Genomic DNA, 27,307 nt, shown 5'->3' with positions numbered 1-27,307 from the left:
AGAGTTGTAACCATACAAGGAAAGAATTGATTAAAGGATGTATACAAACCTAAGATGAATTTAACATACATGATAGTTTACTGATAGTAAATATTTAAGTGTCAGTCCCTGTAAGAATCAGGCAGTAGATGAAAGATGGTATGGAAAAAAAACATCATTTTAATAATGTAAATTGACTATTTGCACCATCAGAATCGAGGAAAACAGACAAGATTTCCCATATCCTGCTGGACCATTGAGTTATAATTTCATTGAAATGCACTGAAAATGAACATTTCAAGGGCAGATAACACTGTAAAAAACCTCATTTTTCTAAGATTCTATTGAAATTTTTTTTGAGCAAAGCCTGTGGTGCAGAGATTAAATAATGGTCTTTTCAAATAGAGAAAGTATCGTTGAGTGATATTGCATTGTCAGATTGGTGGGTTTTTGACATGCATGATTTCTGATTTTTCCCTTTTTGCCTGATTCTTACAAATACTTACACTTAAGAGGCATAACAATGGAAAGCACATGCCTGATGTTATGAATGAGGAAATAAATATAAAGAAGATCAATGAATTTACCAAGTCAACAGTTAATAAGTAATGGCTAGCAGTTTCATGGCAAATATAGGCATGTTCTTCCAAGAATATATAATGTCCAACTCATCTTCAAACATATGATAATGTTAAGCTTCTCAGGAATAGTATAATACATGTACAAGCTTTGAGGATCAGCAGTTATCCACTTATTTGATAAATAATATCTTATAAGATTTTCCTATAAAAACTTCCAGTCAAACGTTTTATTTTCACAAAATACCTATCTTATACTTACTGCCATAAATATCACCAAACACATAGTAGCACTGTTCTGAAAATGTGATTTTATTCACTGTGTGTCGAATATATCCAGCTTTTAATAAATTACAAGCATATTTTCTGGCATCTCGACGATCAGTGAAGCCTTCCAAATGAGTAAATAACCAGTCTACTAAATCTGAACCTGAAAAAAAGGGGAAAAAAAAAAAATTTAACACTAATACTTATATCATAACTAAAAGATGATCTTAACTTACTCTGGCATTTCAGTATGTTTAAGCTTTTCATTTTTTGTACATACAAATTTAATGTAAAACCTAAAGAAAGAGCCAAATTATTAGAGCTGCCAATCCAAAGTAAAGAAAAATAGTAAAGCTGGAGGTCTGGTGGAGATTTTTTGTGAGGAGCAGACATTTTTGTTTTATAAAGCTTCTACACAAGCTTGATCAAAAACCATGAGCTTCATTTTGTACTGTAAAATACATTACTGGCAAATGTCGAAAAGACAGCAAAGCGGATTTTACTAATTTAAAAACTTGAAACAGTCATGACTGAAAAAAATTCTGGTTTTCATTTTTTCCCCCCAATAAAATCATAATTCATTAAGATTTTCTTCCTAATTCGTATGGCGTGTTTCAATGGCCAAAAAAAAAAAAAAAAAAAATTAGAAGACTTGTGCTAAAGTTGTAAGGGTTGGCAGCTCTGAAGTATGCATCATACAGTACAGCATTATAATTGTTGCAGCTGCAAAGCAGAAAGCAAATTTTTTAAGAAAAAGATCTGGAGGGTTTGGATGCAGTCTTCCTTACATTCAAACTTTCCCTACCTGCCATGATTATTATTCACTATATTACTAAAACTTCACTGATAGAAAGCTACAGAGCTATTTAGTGTAGTCTGTCAATCCTAGTTTGATAGGCTTCACATCATAAACTGTAAACAAACCTATAAAAGCATTTGGTATAGTAATTTTAAGCCACATCCTGTCCCGTATTTCCAGTCCAGAATCAGGTTGCGCCATAGCTTTAACTACAGTGGCCATGTCTGTATTAGTGGTTAAATTCAAGTCATCAAATCCTGAAATAGAAAGAATTGATAGTTATGTTTGCAATTTTATACATATATTGTTTTTGTGATCTAATTATGTACCAGTGACTATCATCAAACTGAACAACTTCTTATTGTGATAATTGGAACACAAACATAGTATTATTTGTACATATTTTTCAGTACCATTCTGTGTGAGAATCAGGAAATGGATGGCACATCATTTTTCTCAATTTGGTCTTTTTTACCTCAAATGTATTCAATACATCTAGAAAACAACTGAAAAGCTATTTACATCTGTGACATAGATATTTTTTACTGCAAATATTGGAAAAAGAGAGGAAAATTTCCCCACCATTTTTCCAAAGTGCATTTGAATTAATTTTGATCTATCAAGCTTTACAAACACTTTGATAGTTATTTCTGGAGAATATAATATATTACTACTTGTATAATGCAATTAAATACCTGTGAGTTTTTCCTTCATGTGCCACACCTTATACCTGATTTGTGGACAGAGATGTACTTAAATCTGAGGAACTTCTAAAGTACAGCAATCCTCTTTTGATTAATAACTTTTAATGAATCTTACCAGGTATCCACTGTTTTGGTTACCCTTTTATGCACAAATTCAGTCAATATGGCTAAGTTTTAATTGGCAAAATCAACAGTCAGCCATTTTTATTGATTACAAAATCATCAAAACACTTACTTTCAGAATCAGGTAATGAGCTGGTTAAGGATGAACTCGTTGATGTCATGTTACTGATTGACGGACTTGGGCCACCAATTCCATGCATGAAATTTTGTTGCATTGCTGTTGTGTGTGCAACCCATGCTGAGGGGTCTATAGGTCGCACAGGCTCTTGACGAGGGACTGTGAAGTATCCCTTAGGACTAGGGTCCCAACATTTGGCTACGACTAGGGTTATTGGACTGAAAGACAAAACATATCATTAATGAACAATTATTTCTAATGCCGGTAATTTTTATGGTTTTGTCATTCTTTAATATGCTCTGAGATAGTTTTCAGTAACTGGGAGCGTATCTCATTTTGTCTATATCTCGATTGTACTCCATGAAAGAGAATTGGATATACTACTGAGTGAATTTTATGGTGTGTTTATTTGTTTTAATTCGTTTTTGACCTTACATCAAAAAGGGGGAGAAGCGGTGGTGGCGGTTATGAAACTTGTTAAACCCCACAGAAGACATGCCCCTGTACACAGTCAGATGTTTGTCATTAATGTATCTTTGTGTTGTTATATGATTTTTCACTTTATTTTGCATAAGTGGATTTTATAACTTTCGTTGTCAGGCCTTTCAGAGCTTACATAAAAGTGTGTTTACATTTATTGAAGTCTGCAAGTGTTTACTATTTTTATAAAGGTTATACAATGGAGCATTTGTTGTGTTTCACCGTATCTGTTCTTTTTATCTACAGTTCATTTCTTACCTTCTTTTATCACTGACATTAATCAGCACTCTCTTTTATTCAAAACTTTTTCAGACAGGAATTATGATTAGTTTTGAATTGTTAGAATATTATCTACAAATATTTAGGATGTGGTTTAACTTCGTTAAAAAGAAAAAAAAATTGAACTTAAAATCATAGCTTTACACAAAAAATCATAAATAGAGATTTCCGACCAAGTCTTACCCAGGTTTCTGAACTGCTTCTCTCAATACTCGAACAGCATCATCATTACTTAAATTTTCAAAACTTATGCCGTTAACTTCTAATATCATATCTCCTGGTTCTATACGTCCATCCTGGGCTACAGCACCTCTATAATATACATATGTAAATCTTTGTTAGAAACAGCAGTAGGTTTTTTTACTCTTAACATAGTTTGTAAGTAGTGATTGGATTGGATAACAAATGTCCATATAGGTCTTTATATTGGACAAAATGATGCGCTTGAATTATTAGTGTTTTCTGGATATGACTTATATATAATCTCTTCATATAACATAGTACTTAACCAAATTTCAGTTTGGGCAATTTGCTCAAAAAATCTATTATGACCAATTAAAGATCATCTCTTTTAAATCACACAAAAAGTAATATATGGATTTGAGTGAAAAAGACAACTATCAATGACATAGACCACAAAAATAATAACAGCCTTATTTCCTGCTACCAGCAAAAATAAAAATGAAAGGTAGGTAGATAGAGAAATTATTTTATTTTTCAAAACCATTTTATATTGAGTTAATGGGAATACAATCTAGATTTAACAGTGCTTGAGCAAAAATGGCCTTAAAATGCAGGCACAAAAAATAGGGTAGGTAGGGTAGAAGGAAAGAAACATATTACTTTATTTGGCTTTATCCAAGCTATCTTACCCTTTCATGATAGAACCAACATATATACCACCATCACCACCTTTGTTACTCTGACCTACAATGCTGATTCCCAGGAAATTCACAGTATCTGTTAAAAAAAAAAACAGGATAAATTAGATGACAGATGCTGATGTCTTGCTACCTTCTTTCAAAGGTTTTGGGATCAGTCCTTTCCATTAAAATACAGACTTATTTATGCAACTTTAAAATTAACCATTTTTTAATTGAATTTTACGAAAATGACTTAAAATCTATATCACTTTTAAACTAGGTAATATGGAGAGATTTGCAATCTGTAGAATGTTAATTGAAGTCAAATTTGTAAATAATTTTGAGTATACTGAATGCCCTGATAATAAAAATAATTAAACATTAGACATAAAATTGTTTTCAAACAAGATTTATACCACCCTCCACGGCACTTGTGATGGCAAAGTCTCTAGGCATATTTTTTTACAGAACTTGTCAAAACTCGAGTTCCAAAATCATGAATCCCTCAATATTGTCACCTAACACCGAGCATAGTCTCATGATAATACCATGAATAGTACAGGAATCACTGTGGACAACAACATCATGTTGATTAGTTGAACAGGATGGTAGAAACATGCCTATCGTCTAACTGTATTTGCATGGGGTATAGAGGTAGGATGCTTTCAAATGTGTGGACATGTACAAGGAAAGTTAACAATAATGAGTTCATAGTTTGGTCACTACATGACTTATAATAAAAAACCTCCATGGAAATGCTACCTAATCTTTAAATAAACACTTTATTTCAACCACTTAATAGTGTAACAAATATTCCTGCCACACTATACATATAAATAAAGCTTTGGATAATCTTATCCGAACAAAATTGTGTCAATTTTTAGATAAGTTTGAGATGCTTATTTCACTAGTTTTCTGAGTGTTTGGTTTGATTTTCTGTTTCTATACCTGTTTATCTTGGTCTTCATCTTTTAAATATCATTAGTATCATTTTCTTGAAATCTGTTCTCATTGAACAGGGATAAAAAAAATTTTGCCAGTCAGAGACCCACAATTTCTGACACAAGACTGCTAAAATTTCATTTATGGAGGTCTTGGCCCTTCCATGACTTACTCTTTTAAATGAATTTTTAACCCCTGATTAAGTCAGGAAACTTACCCATATTCAAGGTAACAACCACAACATTCAAGGACATTGTTGAATCTGTAATACTACTAAAGGAGGATGCCTGAAACAAGAAACAAATGATTAACTTAATTGATCAAGGACATTAAAAGATAATCCAAATCTTTTCAGACATAAAAATTCCCTTGTAATCAAAATTGTAACAGTCCCACCCCAGGGCTTTATCTAGAGGGACAAATGAGCAAAAACTTCTCCATGTTTTTCCCATTTGTCTTTTACAGGGAGAAGTTTTTGTAATAGATTACACAGACAAAAATGTGAAATGTCAACAAACAGAATTGACTAAAATCTCTCCTTATCATTGATGTCTAGATTAGGCTCTGAGCTCCACCCCCTTTTGACACTTGTATTGTCCTTAAATAGGTATAAAATATACTAAGTTACTTACAATATTTGTTTTCTTCAGGAAAGTTATCCTTAGTTTTCATTCTTAATTAATGAAAGTTGTAACTTTTAAGCATACAAGCTCATGTTAAATTAGTGAAAATTATGAGCGATGAAACAAAATGCATGTGTCTATAATTAATATGAAAATAAATGAGGCAATATCAGATTTATGTATTTATCATCAAATTTCCAGTTTCTTATATTTTACCTCATAACGTAGTAGTTTATATCCAATCATTTAGTGTTAATTACCCATTCCCTAATTCTGTACTCTTTTTTTTTTGTTTTTGTTTTCTACACTGAAGTCTGACTAAATCATTGTTACATAACATACAATGTAGATCTATCAGCTAGCTCTTCTCCCATAGGATTTCCATCGTTCTGAGTCTAGACTGTAAGTGATATGTCAATTCTGTAAATATAATGTGATTGTCTCGACAAAACCACTTTACTTCCCTGTGTTTTGTATACCCCTGAGTACTGGATCGATAATATATATGATATTTTACCCTGCTAATTGGTGGCATCCGATGTTTCCTTCTTTGTCGTCTTTTTTGACGGCCATATTTTGAGGCAGTTCTATTGGTTGTATCTGTGACTGTGGAGAAGCGACTGTCATCGTCAGTGTCAAAGAAACTTGTCGTATCTATATCACTACTAAGGATGGTGGAGGAATCGTATGAGTGACCATGGTGCTTACTGTGACCATTAACACGGGGTGGACCTATAAATAGTATATATAATTCCATTAACATGGCGTGAACCTATAAATAGTATATATAATTCCATTAACATGGCATGAACCTATAAATAGTATATAAAATTCCATTAACACGGGGTGGACCTATAAATAGTATACATAACTCCATTAACACAGGGTGGACTTATAAATGGTACATAAAATTCGAATCTAGTTGGTGACTAATACACGACGTGAGCTCAAGCAATAACTGGTTCAGCCATAAATCACAAACTTTCAATCATTTAATCAAATGATAATGAAAATCTATTCACTTACATTAGGGTATCAAACTAAACACTTTACTTACAGACATTAGGGTATCAAACTAAACACTTTACTTACAGATATTAGGGTATCAAACTAAACACTTTACTCACAGACATTACAGTATCAAACTAAACACTTTACTCACAGACATTAGGGCATCAAACTAAACACTTTACTTACAGACATTAGGGTATCAAACTAAACACTTTACTTAAAGACATATTTTAGAAACCCAGAATATAACCAAGTTCTTACGGTGACCATTCATATGGTTAAAATATACTATATAACTAACACACTAATGGAAAGGTAATCAAGATTTATACAGTATAATCCAAAGATGAAGATCAGAAAAGGAAAACATACACACACAACAAAGAACATAAAATACCTAAAATAGCATGTACAAAGAAAAAAAAGTGAGCAACTTGGACTCCATCAAAAAGATACTGAGCTAAGTAAATATTATTTAAGGAATGACTGTTGAATTTTCTACAGTCTATGAAGAAATAACCTCTATCAAGTGGTGCATACTAAATAACCTTCATAGCAGGTTATTTTCAAGCGCTATTCCTTATAATTTGATTTTAGTACATGTATCAAAATTCAGTGAGTACACCATTGAAAAAGGTTGATGATGTCACAGTCCTACATAAAATTTGGTCTATGGAATATAGACAAATTTCTTCTACCCAATCAGAAAGTGTGCTACTCCCAAAATTAAACTATTAGTACATGTACTAGTACTTCAGCATAAAAATCAAAACAAAGGGAGGATGAATAATTAAAATAAGTTCATACAAAAGAGCAAAATACATTTGAACTGTGTGAAGAACTTTCTTTACACCAAACAAGCTCCTAGGCTTTAGTTATCTATTTTCAAATTGATGAACAACAGACAAAAAAGTTTATAAATCTTAACATGATTATAACTGAACAGCAGGAACATTACATCAGAAAACTTTATGGAAGATTACAAAGACCTGCCCTTCACTTTAGTAAATAATCCATCCATTACCATTATACAGATACAAAAGTCATAAGGCCCAGGAGAAACTGAATAGAATTACTTTTTTATCAGAACATAAAATGTAAATTGTTCCTTCTTAATTATTTTAAACACATTTCTGATTTTGCCTATTGTATTATACCCGATTACAGCATCATTATATAGAGCAGAATCCACCTTACAGATAAACGATAAAATCATTAGCTTAAATACCAAGTCTGATTTCATTCAGACACATCTCCACATTAAATGTGATAGGCTTGAAGATTTTTGCTCAACAAAAAGCATTTCATGTTTAATGTTCTCAATGAAATAAACAAAACATTAAAACTACCTTTTCAGAGTGAGTTACTGATTAGCATCAAAGATCAAAGGAATTGGCAATCATTATATTTGATAGGAAGTAAATACAAACAGTTCTGGCTTACTAAGGCTATACTTTTTTATGAAGTTTTTCTTCATATAAACGCACATGTTAAAACACTAATTTTTGTTTGAACAGTGGATAACACCAAGGTGTCCAATGTTTGGTGTGCAATGCATCATGGAGCTACTGTGAAAGTACTATTGTTCGTGGGGTACCAATTATCGTGGTTTTCGTGGGTAGTCCAGACCACGATATTAGGTTCCCAACAAGGAGATTCCCATTGATGTGTATATTGAAAACCCTTAAAACCATGAGTTCAAAGAATCCACGGACTTGAGCATCTACTGTAATCCACGAATAAAAGTGTTTTCACAGTATACTGATAAAACATCTTTGTATCTTTGTAGATAAGTCAATGACTTCTTCTGTTGCCTTATGTTAAGTAAATATAATGTGACTTCATGTACCAGTAGCCTTATGTTATCATTCAGATTATTCAATATAATGTGACTTATTGTATCAGTAGCCTTACATATTCAATAAAGCAAACTTAAGGAGGTTCGTTGCTGCTCTGTTTAAAAATAACAAAGATTTCAAATGGTTGTGAAATCTTTTAAGATCTTTTATGCATGAACAATATGAATAGAAAAAAAAAGTGGGTCAGTGTGTTTGTTTTTGAGTTATAAACATTTGAAATCTAGGCAGGAGAAGGATTTCCATGGGGTTTGTCATTATAGGTTTTATTTATAGGGTATGTAAGTCTCGTTCTAGTTTTATTTTCCTTACCGGAATTTCTGATGTAGAACGTATTGAAATCCGGAGACCGGTCTGCATTTTATTGTTTACTTCCGGGATCTTGAAATGCTGTATTACAATGCAAAATTTTTTATTCTACGCTTTTCTTACCACTATTGTCATGTGGAAATAGATATTTGTCATTGTTATTGGTACTTTTACATGAAAAAATGTTTTGGTTTTATATACTGAATTCAATGCTCTGAAAATGACAAATCTGTATGCATTTGAATGGTATACTATGACCCATTCTCGTGGAACCACAGAGTCACATGAGGAGACTTAAAAACCCTATTACAATTCCTGACAAAATAACAGCAGTTTCATGAAAGCTCCTGAAATAACATTTTAAGGTGTGTTTAATGAAATTATGAAAAGAAAAGTGGGGGTCACTGGGCAAAAAATTTTTGTGCAATGAAATGAATAAAACCAGAGAACAAAAAATCTGACAAAAATGACTGAATACGAGCAGCAAACATACATACAGAAGATGTATTAAAACATTTAGATCTCCAACAACTGCCATAGCTACTGTTGACATATTTAATCTATCTACCTGACCATCTTTCCCCCTATTTACACATTGTATCCTGTTTATTTTTTACTGGTAAAAAAAAAAAAAAAAAAAAAAAAAATTTAAAAGGACACATTTACTCATGTTGATAAAGTATCAAATTAACAGATACAATGGACTAAAAGAGGAAACAACCTCTATACATTTTATTACACTAAGTACCTATTAACTCCATTTAAAACCATTATATGCCTTTAAATCATTCGGATAAATGATTTTATTATCACTTGCACCACGTAGCACATATCCGCATCAACTGATATAATCATTATATTTTGAACTTTCAAAAATGTTGTTTTGGATGAAAAAGAGTTCATCAGCCTCAATTTACATAATCATAGTCAAATTTAAGTATGTGACCAAAAACATTTCATATCAGGTCTTCATTTTAAGAATTTTTTTCAACCAAAGTCAACTAACATGACTAAAACAATTCTTAGCAACCTAGTACTTGAAAACAAAAACTACCCAAGAGTTTACTGCCTTCAGGCAAAAAATAAAAAAAAATGTCTGTTTCCTGCTACCCTACCTACCCTATTTTTTGTGCCTACCCTAAATATACCCTATATATTTTATGGCCATTTTGGCTCAAGCACTGTTAAAGTCTGGATTGTTTCTCCATGTATTAGAATGTTTCGGAAAAATAAAAAAGTCCCTACTTTCCTACCCTTTTTTTCTTGCTAGTAGCATTTAACAAGACTATAATTTTTTTGGAGGCCTAATTGAAACAGGGTATACAGAAAAGTCACAACATTGCATTGAAATGCAATTACAACAGACAAATACAATATGTTACACAAAAATGAAACAACCAACTTCTAACGAACAGTATGTTCAACCACATGCCTGGGAGTAAATAAATCAGCAGGTAAAGGCTGCCTATTTGTCATGAATGATTTAATCTTGAGGCAAACGTTCTAGACAAGGAAACTGTATTCAGCTCGAAGTAAAGGATATTTTTCTGTATGTTTTTCATTACCGTAGTATGCAGGAAAGAATAAGACATCAAGCTGTAACTATATGTAACATTCAGTTATTTGATGTTTATTTTCTAATAATTTGATTTCAGATGTACCACACTTTCTGATTGGATAAAAAATTTTGTCCATCATCTCGCAGACCAAATTTTGTTTCTGTGATGTCAGCAACCTTTTTTGCTGATATATTTTGAAACTAAAATTAAATTATAAGGAAAGACTGTTATATTTTATCTGTCTACTCAAAATATGCTATGCAGGTTATTTAGTGTGCACCAGGTGATTGAGGTTATTTCCTCATAGACCGTAAAAATACATAAAAGGCATTCCTTAAATAAGAGAGAGAGAGAGTCCAAGAATTGGAAATTTCTTCCAAAACTTAAATCGTAAGTCAAAGTTGATTTTAGTCTAAAAATATTTTAGACCACTAAAGATTTTTGCCTGTCCAAGGACACCCTTAAAAAGCCATTAGAACAAGTGCACACTTACATCTACATGAAATGATAATACTAGAACATTTACACTTAAGAATTAATGAAACATAACTTCAGCCCAGGTGGCATATGTAACAAAGTGTTTTCTAATGATTAAGCAACAATTAGGTATAGACATATTGACTAGCACATAAATAACAACTTTTATTCTCATGCCAGGCAGCTTTACAGTAATCCTTTATACTTCACTGTCTGATCTTTGCATCAGAACTATTTCATAAATACTTCTATACTTATTAACACTGAGTGCTGACATTTTGACTTGATATAAGCAAGATCTGCTAAGGACATTTACTGAAATTATCATGCAGAATGATAAAACAAGGGAATTCTAATCATGATCAAGTTCTGGCTATGCCCATTTAAAAACCTAGGCCAGTGATGGATGTACTTCTATTTGAAAATTGTATACAGGAAACTGGTAAGTATAAAGGGATGAATAAAAGCCTTTAAGGATTTCAACAGGAGAATTTGGCTATCCCCAAGTTGTTATCAGGATAATTATTTGTATCAAGATAATTAAGCTATAACAAAGCTGTTTCAAATTTTGGACTCTTTTCCACTGATTTGTCTATTAAATTTTATTACACTACACACCCAAAAGTGTCACATATGATAATCATATGAATTTAGCGATATATGGAGTAAGCATTGCCTAAATCAGCGAGCACAAAGAGTTTTATCATATGTAATGTCTCGGCGTGGTTCATCGAAATAATAAAAAACATTACAAAAAGGGTGCGGGCCAGATGACAATTTTTCTTTCTAAAGTGCAATACTTCTACTTATATTTCAATAGCAAGCCATACCAATATTTTTATTTAAAAATCTGGGAATATTTTACACATATCGTGTGATATAAACAAAATTCAGACACGAAAGCTGCAAACAAGAAGATGATTGCCTTTTCTATCTTAAAAAAGCTATGCTTTGATCTGGATAATACAATCTGAGGTATATTTTTTCCAAGGAGGGTTAAGTTCAAGAAAACAGCAACAGTGGAACAGCAGAGATTAAATGTATGTACATCCATGTGTTTCCCGAAGTTTTTAAAAAACATCACATTCACTTCTTTAAATAAGCAAAAAAAAAAAAGACTTGCAAACTATCAGAAAAGATAATTTATTTTTACTGCAACGTAATCTTAACTTATACCTTTTTTTATTTATTTGATTGAAAGAAATGGTGAATTTTCTCCGTAAAGACAGTCACTTTTTGTTACTTCCGGAACATGACTTTTTTTCATTAGTATACTGGGGAACCTTAAGGGATTTTTAGAAAAGACGTATAACTGTAGAGCTCACACTGCTTTGCGGTGCTCGCTATGAAAATATTGGCTTGCTTACATGAGATTCTTGTGTGGTGCTTTCAGATGTGTGTTAAGGGAAAGATATAACTAAGCTACTTTCCCTGCATTTCTTTTTCAAATTTCCAGTAGACTGTGGTGACAAGGAAAATGAATTCTGTAAATGTACTCACCAGGTGGATCCCCTGGTCTTCTAAAATTATGATTATAACTGTGTTGGCGAGAACTCCTTGGTCGATCTGAAACAAAAAAGAACAATGCATTAAAACATTTTTTAAACTCTCAAGTCCATGTACAACTTAACATGAGTCAGTTCACATTTCACAAGGTCTGCTTCAGAACCAATAAAAAAAGATGAATAAAATTTAGGATTACTTTAAAATAAAATTTCAAATGCTCTTTTTGAAGCTGGTGAATATATCAAAAGCCTATAAACACAATATGCTCAAATCTCTTACCCTCAAAAGGCTAATTCTAATTTCTGAAAGCATGAAATTAAAATGTTTAAGTTCCAATTTATTATGCAAGCAAGTTTGATTGAAATATGAAATTTAAATGTATCGGAGTAAGTAAGTTTTAAAGTGACGTGTTTCAAAGATTTGATACATTATCAACAAGAACAAGAAACAAATGTAATAGAATTCTTTTCGAAACTTAACCTCAAGTTCAATGTCTTAGTGAGAAGCTGCTTAAACTGAGTTCATTGAAAAGGAATAATTTATTGAAATTCTACTTGTCAAAACATAATTTTAACACATACATCATTCAAACAAAACATCTTTATTTGAACAGCAATGTCAAAACTGCCATACAGGTACAAATTATGCCTACACAATAGAACTCTGGATGGTTATTATACTGAACATAACAAATAGAAAATTCCATTACTGAACAAATTCAACTCCTTTTAATGAAAGTGACCATAGTTCCCTAAGTATTTAAACAAATTAGGAACAATTCAAACGAGCTCCCGACAAGAGGAAATGAGGAGCCAAGTAAACACCGAAATGACCACTGTTGATAATTATAAACAAATTAAAATTTAACTTTAAAGTTTTCTATATGGCTGAATATTGATTACATTTGGTATGGAATTTTACATATCACTGTCAAATCAATGTGGGTTATCTTATAACTTATAAATTTTAGAATTTAAGGTCAAAAGACTGTGAGAAGAAATGGACTAAAATTTGCCTTGATGCTTAATGATTAAAGTAGATTATGAAGACTGTTCTCTTATAAAAGATTAAAAGGTTTTTACAGGGCCTAATCAAGAGGGAGAAATGAGCAAAAACTTCTCCTTGATTGTGCTCGCTTCTCCCATTTGCCTATGACAGGTTTTTCGTAATATACATGTATAACATAGACAAAAATGTCTATATTGTTATTTTTCAGACAGAACTTACTTAAACTTCCCTATGTCATCCATGTCTAGATTAGGCCATGTTTTTACACAAATCCTCCTTCCTTTATTGAAAACATAGGATTTTTTCCCAGATGTTAGAAATTTTGCCTTTTCAGCAAGTGGAACACAGTAGATGGAACAGACATTATTTTGTACTTTTGATTCAAGGATATTCCTGTTTTTTAGCTATGTTTGATATCTTTAGAGCACATATCTTTGCGATAAGACAAGTGACATTGAACATATTATCACATCTTGTAAATGCAAAGCAATAACGACAAGGAGTTGTATGAGCTGGCCTACATATCACAGAATTTGTAAAAAAATTAAGGAAAAGGATAAAACACCACCAGGAAACACAAGGCTAAAAAATCTCTGGCAGCTATGGGTAAAATTTGAAGGCTCTCATCAGAGCCTGATTAAGAACTTGAAATTGACCTTGGATTTCTCAGGCTTGCACCCTCCATTGTATTTTAAAATACAAATATGTGTTTAAGAAGTACAAGAATAAGTTGTTTTTTACTCAATTATTTCAGTTATTTTGACAGCAAAGCATTACATTTTACTTTGCTACATAGCTGTTGATTTTAACAAGGATCTTTAAAATGGTAAAACCCTTTAAGGTAGAATGTTTGCTATAGTACAGATTATCTTAACGTAACAAGTATTGCCTTCTTAGCTATAAGATAGTGTCCTTAACCTCAGTGACTACCTGAATGCTCAACACTAGAATTAATCTCAAGATTATCTTCTTAAATATCTTGTCAATTGAAATTTTGAGTGATAATTGACCCATAAAAGATTACCGCACTTTCCATGAATTTTACAATCAGCCAAGCCGATACAATTTCATCTTCCACAAAGAATATGGTATACAAAATGCTCGTTTGCACGATAAAAACTTCATTTTATACTACTGTACCTTCGTCTACAAATTACATTAGAATTTCAATTTAATGTGTCTGTACTAATCAAATAGAGAATCTCAATTACAAGTATCAAAATGATATAATATTGTCAACACATTTAAGTACCTCTCTGTCTAAAAATCAGGCAAAAAGTGTTTATGGTACATGAAGAAAAAAATGCAGAATTTTTTTATTGCATTATCTAAGTATTTAAACCTTATTACCTTCAGAAATTACCATCAAAGTGTTTGTAATGTTTGCCTTTTTAACATATTGATAAATTGAAATGCACTATGGAAAATCAGCACGAAAACTCCCCACCCCCCCCCCTAATCTTCTAATACAAGCAGTCAAAAAAACATCTATGTCACATATGCTTCAGGATAAACTTGAATAGCTTTTCAGTTGCTTCCTACATGTATTGAATGTATTTGAGGCAAAAAGACCAAATTGAGAAAAAATGTGTGATCCAATACCTTATTCTTACACAGAATGGTACTTAATTATCATAAAATCTTCAATGGCAGTGAAGCACATCAGTTTCTGGTACATGTAAACAGTCACATTCACTAGTGGAAGTGATCTTTTTTGACACACCTTGATTCATGGAAAATCTGAAGACTTCGTAATTGGACACGGTGGCGACTACACCTACTTTGGTAGAATAGCATAAGTAGTCTACACTTATACTAAGAAAGATAACTCTTCCCTAATGTCACATACTGTTTATCAGGGATCAAATTGGAATTGAGAGATTCATAGATAACAGATATATATGTATAAAAATACTAAACCATATTTACTTGGATGCCAAAATCTTTAAAATATATGAAGTTGCAAAACCCTATACAAAAATGAAATCCATTCACTACATAAGCTCTTAACATCTGAACACATCAGCTTTACATCAAGACCAGCTCCCATTGATTCAAACATCCCAAAATTCTATGCTCTATATAATCAAGCTCATTATAAAGATGCTCCCCAATACAGGCTAAATTGATTGTGTACAGTGACTCTGTTTACAGTGTTAATTAACCTGCCATTAAGAATTAAAACATTTTTACAGCTGTTTTGGAATCAGAGTGTAATCATAAAGTAACAAATGACTTATGCAATGATTGCTTACACATGTTAGGTGCAGGAAACAAAACAATGGAACTGACAGATGTTTATTCTGTTAATATACTAGAAGTGTGTACATGAGTACAGCTTGTGTGTTGAGACTATCCTGTGTGTATTGGCACAAACTGTGTGGCCAGACTATCCTAAATTCTTCTGTGTTTAAACATCCATCCAAATAATTGTATTATTTTTGTAAATCTTCATTCGATCCTTTTTTTCAGGAAATTTAATGTTTTATTGATATTCATTTACCACCCTTTTTTTTAGAAACAGGGATTGAAACAAAAGAGATAATTTGGAAAACTTTAAACAAACGACTCTTAACTTTTCTCAATTATAATAATTTTTTTCTTGGATATTCATGTTTTTTTCCTTTAAGGCAAAACAAATATGTCTGTTTCTTGCTATCCTACCCTAAACATTTTATGGCAATTTTGGCTCAAGCACTGTTAAAGTCTACATTGTTTCCGAATTAACACACGATGTACAAATGTAAAATGTTTTTGAAAAATAAAATAATTTCCCTACCTACCCAATTTATTTCTTGCTGGAGGCAGGAAACAAGACTATTATTTTTTTGGCCTAATCTGGAAACGGATGGTTCCCAATATAATTACCTTGTGGTTCTCTATCTCTGCTGACTACAATAAGTACAAACCAGGCCATACCCGTCCCTTTATAATATCTAATAACAGTAACTTCATCCTACTGGTCATTTGTCATCAATTATTCAATGTTATAGCTGATCAGAGTCATTTTTCTCCACATTCAATCATTCAACATTGATATCACATAGTGCTAACTACTAAATGCAGATATTTTCCATAAATCTCCTGATTAAATATTCAGACCTTTTAACACTGCACTCCGGGTTGTTAGCTGGTGCTTGGAATTACATATTTTAACTTTACATTCTTTCTTTCCTTAATTTTGCCTTTGACAGAAACTTCTAATTTTCTAAGTAAATGTCACTTATTTCAAATTTGTAAAGCACAAATCTTCCAGAAAAATAACAGAAGAATTCAATGTTGAAGAGGACCGTATTCACACATTTCTAAAATACTATTCACATCACAGACTGAAGCAAAAACCATACAATCAACACTAAATAATTGTTTTAAACATTTTAAAACAATCTTGATCAAAATCACAAACAATCAACACAAGTTGAACAATAATACATCCCAAGGCATTGGTCTAATATCCAATTTAACACAACAATAAATTTAAAGCTGTTTAAAGCTTTAATCCGAAGTTTTTTGTATTGTACTATATCACTTGAACTGGTCCCCTATTATTTTTAATCTGCGCCTAACCAAGTTAACTATTCCGAGCCCGTCAGTAACTCAATGTTCATTACGCACCAACAGAATTTGTTTAAATGCCTCATCGTCTAAGATTTTTTAATATCTAACATTTAATACCCAAATACACGCTGAGCACCTGTTAATTATTGTCGCTCACCTGGTCAGAAAATTTAATTCTTAAATATTCAACAAATCATTAGAATTGTTTGATGTGAATAAACAGACCCTTGTAAAGAGTTTGTTGTGAAGTTACAGGTTTGTTTTCCTACCACAACAAGGTGCTACCTCCAATTCAATACAATTTCACCTCGGTCAGTTCAAAAACCACTTAGAGAAAATTGATTGACTCAAAACATCAGACCAAAAAGATAATAAGAGACCATTTTGATCAATTATCGCTCTTTTGTGACAAGATAAACTCAAATTAAATACTCAAATAGTTTCTAAACCATGAAACTGACAGTAAATATTGTATTTTCATATGGATTAAACTAATTTAGAATGGGTATTGTCATAATAGAATTGAAATTTTGTCAACCTCCTTTTGAGTGTTAAATGAAAGGAATTAAAAGATAAAAACTTCAAAAAGTTTTGACATACCAACACCATCATGAATATCTTACATAAAAAAAACTTTGACCTGAAAAACAAATAATCCCCTGAAATATTTAGGAGGGAGCTCCATTAGTTCCATACCATGAGTCAAACAGCTAGGATCTTCACAACATGGATATTAATCCAGTCTATGCCTTGGCTTCTGGCCCGAAGCCTGAGACTAGTACAAATTTATTCAAGCCAGTGAAAAATCTGAGAATTTCAGTAGTGTTCCCAAGCTTTGCCATGCGGCAACAGTAATATTATGGTCGTTCAACTTCTTCAGTCCCGTGTAGCAACCATAATATTATGGTCTAAGACTAAGAATGTTGCCTCATAAGTTTCAGATTAAAGAAAATTTACTGAAATTGACTATACAGGCTAGTAGCTGAAAAAAGTTTATGGCACTGACTTAATCAGTGAGAAATTATTTAGCAAATCTGATGATTTCCTTCAAGACTTAATGCCACTCTTCATAGTATATCTTCATAAATGTATGCAACACCACAAGCAGATTTTCCACCTTTAACATTTAGAACATGTAGTTTTTTTATAAAGTCCTAACTACTGCCAAGTGACAAAGTTAATTCTATATACCACTATTTACGTAGCAGATAGGAGGTGATTTATGCATGTCAAAAACAAACAAAATTCAGTTTTATTTCTTGTTTAGAAACAGTTACTGATCACATAACCAGTCTTTAGTTTTCCAATACGTTGTTGTGCTTTTGAGATCAAAATTATATACATTGTACATGAAATTGACACTTTGAAAGAGTTATTGTTCTTGGTTTTGTTTGATTTTAGTGGGAGATAAATGTCTGACTTTCTCAAAAGTGCAGATCTAAACACAGAAACTATCACATAACTATCGCTATGTGAAAATATAGCATATGTAGACTGAAAAAGCATTGTTTGTTTGGTGAATCACTTTACCATTGACCATGTCTAAATTTTATATGGCTGGTACTTAAAAATATAATCAACCAGTCAGTTTGTGTTGATAGAACTTCATGCAGACTATTGAGACTTAATACTCACATTGTATAAAATGTTATGCATTTTAGAAACTTTCTTTCTGTGGTGCTTCAAGGGTATAAAGTCTCATAAATTAAATAATACAAAAATATATTTTTTTTAGCAAAACCTTAAAGATTGCCAAATCATAGCATAACTCATTTATGTTTTACAAAATTTAGCATAAAATCTGAATAAGCAACTTCAAATATCAGAACTTCAGTAGATGAAGATTATTCTATATGATATTGCAGTGGAATGGATTAGAGAATTTACCCATGCAAGCTGATGGGTTCCTACATTGCTGGCTTAAAATGTAACTAGAAGTGTTATTCAAGTGACTATATGTAAATCCTGTGTCATGTAATATGGAAGTATTTAAGCCCATTACTAGGTATCAGAAAACCACAATCTGCACCGTTTAAGGAGGTAGACCTACGGCGAGGGACAAAACTCTTACAATTCACTGAAACATTTGTATTAAGGCTCCTTGTAACTTGGATTGATTTCACTCTATTTCAAATGAAAGCTTGAAAGGCTTTGGTGTAATTGAATATAATACAAATATATCACTGATTTCAAGAATTATGTCCCTTACCCTAGGTCTACATCCTTAAGACCTTTTTTTCTATGTTGTCCTTGAGGAGTTTGTAACTACTGGTTAATATTTTAAAATCTATTAGCATAACTTTTAGACAGACTACACAAGTTGCCTTCAGTAATTTGTTTCATTTTTTTTACTGACATATTAACTTTGGTCCAGACATTTTCACTTGGGACCAGTAAATGTGCATAAACGTAGACTCATTAAACAATGTTTAAAATAAGAAGACATGAGCTGTTTAAAGCTTCAAAATACTAAGACCAATTTCCAAGGTAAACCAAAAAGCCAGTAGGAAAATTCTATGTATATACAGTCAATGCCTTCCCATCAAATACAAATAAAACTAATGAGTCCATGTATTATGCATTTCGAGTGCATATTGCATAAATCATACTTTTTGGGTATTGGTCAGTTGGGTACACTGGCCGAAATAGTTAACTACCAATTTACCATGAGTCTGTTCACATATTGTAATGTCACAATAAATTTTAACTGAATAAGGCCCTCCTCTCTCCGCCCTCCAAAAAATATCTATGTCCATGTTTCCTGCTACCCTACCTACCCTAGTTTTTTATGCCTACCCAAAACATTTTATGGTCATTTTGGTTCAAGCACTAATAAAAGTCAGGAATGTTTCCCCGTTAACTCAATGTACAGTGTTTTTGAAAAATAAAATAATTTCCCTACCTACCTACCCTATTTTTTATTGCTGGTAGCAGGAATAAGATTATTTTTGTTGGCCTAAATAGCAAATTAATCAAATATGTTATAATTCAAAGTTACGTTACCATTCCATTCTGCAGATAGAGAAGTTCAATTTCAGTAAGTAAAAGGCAGAGAAGAAAAAGGACTATTTTGAAACTGCAAAATGACCCATGAGGTTTTGGATAAATACTTGAAATTTCAGATCTTTTGTTACTTACCCCGTCTTGAGCTGATCACAGAATCTGTTTCTGTACATGTATCACAACTTTGATCTCGACTAGCAACTGATGACGCATTGGCACTACAATAAAAGTACAGATATACATGTATCAAACATATTCTTTGATCAGAAATTCTAAAAAAATGTCAAATTTAGTTTGAACAATCTTTCAGAGAGGTATCGACACTAATACGAGATTGATTTTGGTAGAACATTAAATATTGACTGGCAAAGAAAAATGGAACTAAGTCTATCAGTATATATATATATATATAAATTAGATAAGACATACATGTAGCTTCAACAGAAAACTGATTGATTGCTTGTACATAAAGTTCAAAGCTTAATGGAAAATCTTCTGAATACAAGAATATTACTTAGAGTTATTCTATGCTGAGGCTTAGCCTAATATTCTATAAATAATACTACAATTTAGCATGTAGTCATGACTTTCCATCTAAATGATCTTCTTGCTTCAATTTTTTAAAATCACATGTACTACTCTTATATAAAATATACTTGATCGGTAGAGTTTTACCATTTTCACAAATTTGTTGATTAAACTTACTGAAAAGAAGGAGGTCTGCTGTCTCCAATGCCACCAACCCTTTCTGACGGCAAATGTGGCACTACATCTCCTGCCTGAGAGTCTGTACATTGTGACTGGGAGTCTGAATTACTACTCTCTGCAGGTACCAACTGGCAAAACAAATACAAAAAAAATTTAAAATTTGTCCAAGAATTCATCATCATAAGAGATATCTTGAAGAAACTACAACTGTGAGCAGTGAATGGGATTAAAATTTTGCCAATGGGACTATAGCCCCTTACCCTTCATTTCAATGGGTCATTCTACAACAAAACATTTGGAATAGCAGCTACGGCATAGATATCGAAGACCAAATGAAGCATAAACTAACCTTCATTTACACTGCAGACCAAATGTTCATTAAGAGTAGATATCAGATCACTTTTCTTATCTGTTGTTTGAGTTTTTATACTAATGTCTTGTCTAGTACTTTATCATAGTCCACAGATCCCCCATTAGTTTGACCCTAAGTAGTTTTTCACAAATGATAGGTAAGAGCCTATTTCTTTGTTTAGCTACGATCAGATTTTGGAAATTTTTTGGTGGGCTTTAGGACCAGATAACATGACTCCATCATCATCAGTATTTTGATAGGGGGTACAAGCTAGTTTCTAAAACAATTGCTGTTTGATTTTGGTTACCAGCATTAATATTTTCTTTAGGCTTTGAAAAAGGTAACTTCTTTTGTTTTGGGCCTAGCTTATTGTAATCTCAACAAATCAATGAAGTACTGTTTCATTCCCCGATTCTCAAAACCCCTTGAAAATGTGTCATTCAAAACACCTGCCTGCAGCTAATAAAAACCTTGATAAAGGACATGTTCGTGCCTTTTTAACTTTATAGTGGACAACACTCCACCATCAATGATGGAACATAATGTGCGCACATGAGGCGGGACATTAGTCACTCAATGCACCATTTTAAGAGGAAATGTCACTATGGCACATGGTGCACGGTATCCCTATCACTGTGAGAGTTGAATTGTACGAAGATTTCTCTTTTTTTCACTAAAGATCTTAACAAGTGAAACTCCCAACCCCCCTTTTCTATTAAGTTTATGGAGTACACAACAGTTTCTATGTAAGTTGCAGCACTAATACTTCATCAATGTAAAATGTACTTGGTGAAAGATTATTTTGACAAATAAGCCCTTCTTAACAACATTATTGAGTACCCTCTCCTGAATTAAATGTACGTGTAGATTTAACATAAACAATGTTTGCTACAGTCCAATATATCATCAACAGGGCAAGTTTTTTCTTAAGAAACTACTAGTACAAGTACTATTATCAAACTTATGATGGTGCAATAACATAATCATACAACTGCAATAAAATGTTTACATGTAATAGAGTTGTAATCAAATAAATAATGAAACCCCAGCAATAGCACATTTTAAAATAGCATTATCTCAAGAAAATCAGTTATGTAGCCAATTAAATAAACATTTTGAAATGAGAGAGACAGTGAAAATTATAGAGCTATAAGCACTACAAGTGTTCATGGAGGCTAACATTTTGCATAATGGAGAGAAATTGATTATCATTTCCATACAATAACTAGATTATGTAACCAAAATACAATTTAACAAGGAGAGAGACTGTCAATAAAGTCTATGATTCTATGTAGATTTACTAACATTTGTTATCAGAATTGATTGGTACTGTTAACAGTGGGAATGTTTCAGGGAACAATGGTATGTCGACTTGATAACACAAATTAATATTTTTTCTCATTGTCATACTGTATGAATACAATGTTTCACATGGCACATCTTGATTCAACCACTCAAGTCAAATTTTGAACAATTAGAGACCAGTGGCACCATGAAAGCCTAGTACATGTATTTTAATCCTACAGTCCAACTTGATCCCAACTTTAATGCACACAGTAAGTGGGTAAGAAAGCTAAACAACATGAAGAGTATACAGTAATTTCCTATCTGACTTTTCAATTAAAATTTCACCATTTAGTAACAATCAACTGGGTCTAAAATTTAGTGAAAATGAAAGTTAAAACCCTTCTCTATACTATGAAAATTAAACTGCTGTGATTTTTTTCTTTGAAGAACAATTTGATAAGATTTTGAAAGGACAGCAAATAAAAAACTTTGTGAAAGTGGATTCATCTCAGAAACAGTGATAATTTTTCAAACGCTACAAAATCAACATATTTATGGGTTTGGAAGGCAAGTATTGTTTTGCACTGAATCTCCCCTTGAATGCAATCATTTCCTCGTCTATACTTTGGTTCTTTTTAGGTTTTACATCCATACATGTGTTTGAAACTTCGTCTATAAGGGGTGTAATTTTGTGCAGTTTGTCTTCATTTTCCTCTGTAGAATTTGTATGTAGTTATTGGATGATTTTCTCATACCTTTTTACTGGCATTAGATCTTTTATGCCTGCATTTTCTAAGTATTTGTTACTAGACCATAGATATATACTTTGGTTCTTTTTAGGTTTTACCACATCCATACATGTATTTGAAACTTCTTCTATAAGGGGTCTAATTTTGTGCAGTTTGTAGTCTCGCCAAACAAGGACACATATGCAGTCTTCTTTTTTTAGCCTTTCTGACAAACTTAAGTAATTATATAGTATATTGTCCGCTGATGTGGGGCCATTTTCAATCATACATGTTATAGTTTGTACCTAAATTTTAAGTCTATTATAATGCAATACACGTATACTGTGTATTAAAATGCTTTATAAACAACTCCTGCAAAGATCAGACAAATTTTAGAACACTCAGGACCTCTTTTTCTTAAACAGAATAGGTTATATTTTATGACTTTTTTCTCATATTAAAAATACCTGACAAAGGTTTACAATTAATTTGTCCTATTATGAAATAAATATCTCTGCCTGCTAGCTATCATTGTATTGAAAATGAATTGGGTGGGTGTCAAACAAGTGAAGATAAGTTTAGTATGAAAAGGAACAAATGCAAACTATCATACCTATAGTGAGATGGAGAAAAGACCACAAACAATTATAAAACACATTATACCAAAAATAAAACATGAATCAATAGGTTTAAAAAAAATTGATGTTGACATGCATTTATCCTATCAACTTTGTAAAATAGTTTATACCTCGATTTCAATTCATTCTGTTTTCACTCTTTTTAAACTATTAGTCAACGACAATTGTATTGCACCAATTAATATCTTAGTCAGAGAAAAAAAAATCACCTTTAGAAAACATGCACAGATTGTAATTTCTTGATGTATTATTAAACTCGAAGAAACATTTATAGACCTGTAATTACATTTGTACATGTATAAACATTAAACATGTTCATATTTTTATTAACCTAATTTCTGGAAAAAAACTAATATAGCTTTCCAGCTCCATTTGTGAACACACATCAAGTTCTTGATACAGGAATGTCAGCACTGGTATCGGACTGACTCGTGTGAGAATTTCATACAATGTAGCTATAGTTCCAGGGTGGGCATCATTGATTCCTTCATTTCATTGTCATAAAGGTTACAAGAAATATTATATGAAATACACACACTAATACCATAAGTAAGTTCAAACAACCATTCACCCTACCAGTGCACCTCAATACAGGTTCAATGATCTTTTTTTTATCATGTTACTCAAGTGTTTGGGAAAAATTATGAGAAGTGGCTATTTTCTGGTTTTTGGAAAGATACATGTATTCTAATTTTGAAGACCCATTAACAAACCATATTAAGTTACATGCATACAGTCTGAAGGTTACACACAATCTGGTCATTTTAAGTGAAAAAGACTTTTACACATATCTTTGTGTCCCCCTGTTACAGATTACATCTTAAGTCACTATATCCTTAAACTCCTAAAATTATATTTTTTCTTTTATTGAAATAGTAAGTTGGTGGTGCAATATGTACATTTGTATGTGCAGTTCACATATACTTCTACAAAATATAACAAATCAACCAGCAGTTAGAAAGGAAATGCATCTACAAGGTTTTTTCCATTGAAAAATGTTGAAAAGATACATTGTACATGTACATGTGTATATACATTGTAAATAATAATAAATTGCCAAATCAAAGAAGTAGTGAAGAATGCACATCTACACTTCATTAAAATACATTCTGCAAAATATAGGAATAACTCAAAAAATCATTTCAAAACAGATACAACATATACATTTGTATGTCTAAAACTTAAGGTTTGCTATAATTTTTTTCTATTCTATTCTTTTATTACACCAAATGCTATACAGCATATAGGTCAATTGACAAAAATTTAAGTATAAATGAAATACAATAAACTATCCAGTATTGTAGTTAGTAACAGTTGTACACAAGTAACAAGTAGACCTCTTTTTATTAAAGAAAGTCACTCAGAATTTCCGATAATTGAGAAATAGTCCCACAACTCCTACATTAGTTATCCAATCAAATTAGTCGCACAATATGAAAATCTTCACAACCTCAACTTAATTACAATAAATCCTAATTAATTGCAGAGTATGCAAAAACTTTATTGCCCTCTCAATATCACATTTGCCTGCCAGTCCTTCAAATTTTTGCCAGACCTACAAAATGTATGAAGTTACTGCTAATCGTTTTCCTGGGGCCGCACCAGCCACTAATTGTATTGGTCACATGTGTTGGCCTATATATCACATGTAACTGGTTTCCTTTTTAATAAAAAAAAACAAAAAAAACCCTGTTAACCAGGACCTCTGTAATTGGAAGGAATCTAACAAGTAGTTTCAAATGTAAACATGTGATACAGACGGACAAGTCCATACAGGTACATGTACCATACAAATAGCATTATTATGTCAAGGGACAATAAAATATCTAGTAACACAGCTTTGACTGAAATTTTCCTCTGTTCTGACATGCATAATTACATCTATAATACAACACATACATACCCATGAAACAACTCTACCATTAAAATATGGTAATTTGGCTTCATCGTCCACTATTTCTTCTTTAACAACACTGAAAAATACAAAACATTTTCATGTACAAATTACCTCGGAACTACAATGCATGTACACGTGTATGTGTAGCAACAAATTTGCTTCAATACATGCATTATCACATATGGGAGCAGTTTTGGGGTAAGTCTCTCCTCTTTTTCCCATGGCCCTTGCATTTTTGTAAATGACAACCAAACCGCTTAAGAATTTACTGTAATGTTACATGGCCCATGAAATTTTCTGAATGTTTTTGTTGATCTAGGAAATAAATGGTACTTGCATTTTCTATTCAGGGATTTGGCTGATTATGAAATATTTAATCTGGAAATAATCTCAAAAACATGCATGTGTACATGTAGCATGTACATCAAGGAAACATTGAACATAGCCAAAGTAAGAAAATGTTTACAATTAGCAGATGTATCAGTTCCATACTAGTCACTGGACTACAGGATTTCAAAGTAACTGTGGTCTAAGGTCTGGGGACCCCATATTTCTGCCTTATAACCTTTGAAATGTTCTGGACCAATCAACAAATTGAAGACTGATTTTTCTCATGTTATGAAATGAAATTTGGTAAAGTCCTGGACCTTCCACTCTTGGAAGTGAACTTGAACCTCTGATTGTACAAATGTATGAAGTTGAATTAATCTGCCAGGCAAATCTGTAAATCTTCAGATATATTACCACATAGCTTATTTCACAAAAATGTCAACAAAAATTAATTTAAGAAAGCACACAACAAAAAAATTGAATACATGCAAATAATAACACTGTATGGAATTAAAGTACATTTGATAATGAAAGATCAGTAATACAACTATGTATAATGTACCTAATATGGTTCTGAAATTGTAATACAGTACCATTGTAGTAATGTTTTCCAAAAGAATTTACTACCTTACATATTTAAGTAATGGTAATTTATACTTTGCAAGACATCAATGAAAATGTTGATGCATTCAATTTCAGTGAAGCCCACAGAAGTGAAGGGCAATACTTAAATGGGACCATAACAAACAAGCATGTCAAAGCTGAACATCCATAATATATAGTTTGTCAAGATTTAGCGTCTCAATCGACTGACATAACTATGCATGCAAAATTTCACACGAATGTTAAGCACAATGTATTTCCCAACCTTACTAACTCACCCAAAATCATCATCCATAGACTTGAAGAAAAATTTGTAATTTGGTCGGTTGAGAGCATTCTTAAAATCACCAAGATTGACGCGATCTGCAGGGATGGGAAGTTTGATTAAGTATGGAGTGTCTTCATCATCTATATAGTAGATGATCTTTGTCTCCTCCATCCCGAAGGAGGGAGATTTCTTCCGTAAAATCCACAATGATACTTGGTTTATGTAGAAAATGGCGTCAGAATGTTTTCCTCTGGTCAGTGCCAAACCGTGAAACGGAAGTGAACTTGGCAATATCGATTCCGATAAATATTCTCTTGCGATTTATGATTAGGCATTATATTTAAGACATAAAAATAATGGAAAAATACCACCTCCAGTTCTGGGGATATTTAGAAACCTTTTATTTGAAAATAGAAATTCGTAACAAAATATTTAACGGCAATAAAATGTATTC

At 32.1% G+C, this 27,307-nt stretch overlaps 1 protein-coding gene across 10 annotated transcripts in view; it reads right to left on the bottom strand.

Moving 5' to 3' along the window:
• Nucleotides 1–27,141, bottom strand: part of LOC148601722 (segment polarity protein dishevelled homolog DVL-3-like) — a 43,896-nt gene extending 16,755 nt beyond the window's left edge. For 4 of the 10 annotated variants that reach the window (XM_088556060.1, XM_088556062.1, XM_088556063.1 and 1 more), the window contains exons 1-12: nt 26,864–27,141; nt 25,659–25,728; nt 20,748–20,878; nt 20,178–20,260; nt 12,468–12,533; nt 6,273–6,487; nt 5,350–5,419; nt 4,200–4,287; nt 3,511–3,639; nt 2,563–2,786; nt 1,749–1,880; nt 820–987 (exon numbers count right to left, since the gene is read on the bottom strand). In XM_088556060.1, the coding sequence (XP_088412186.1) occupies nt 820–987; nt 1,749–1,880; nt 2,563–2,786; nt 3,511–3,639; nt 4,200–4,287; nt 5,350–5,419; nt 6,273–6,487; nt 12,468–12,533; nt 20,178–20,260; nt 20,748–20,878; nt 25,659–25,728; nt 26,864–27,024 (1,537 nt within the window). In that variant the 5' untranslated portion in view covers nt 27,025–27,141. Of the gene's footprint in view, nt 1–819; nt 988–1,748; nt 1,881–2,562; nt 2,787–3,510; nt 3,640–4,199; nt 4,288–5,349; nt 5,420–6,272; nt 6,488–12,467; nt 12,534–16,349; nt 16,815–20,177; nt 20,261–20,747; nt 20,879–25,658; nt 25,729–26,863 lie in introns of those variants that run through there. The other 6 variants (XM_088556065.1, XM_088556067.1, XM_088556066.1 and 3 more) reach the window with 3 other exon arrangements.
• Between the last annotated feature and the right edge of the window lie 166 nt (nt 27,142–27,307).

The sequence above is a fragment of the Perna viridis genome, chromosome 12 (genome assembly GCF_037379345.1).
Source record: "Perna viridis isolate PV_CMFRI_1.1 ecotype Kerala chromosome 12, ASM3737934v1, whole genome shotgun sequence".
NCBI lineage: Eukaryota > Metazoa > Mollusca > Bivalvia > Mytilida > Mytilidae > Perna > Perna viridis.
Note: the sequence above shows the minus strand (reverse complement) of the source record. Positions and strands in the feature narration are given on the sequence as shown.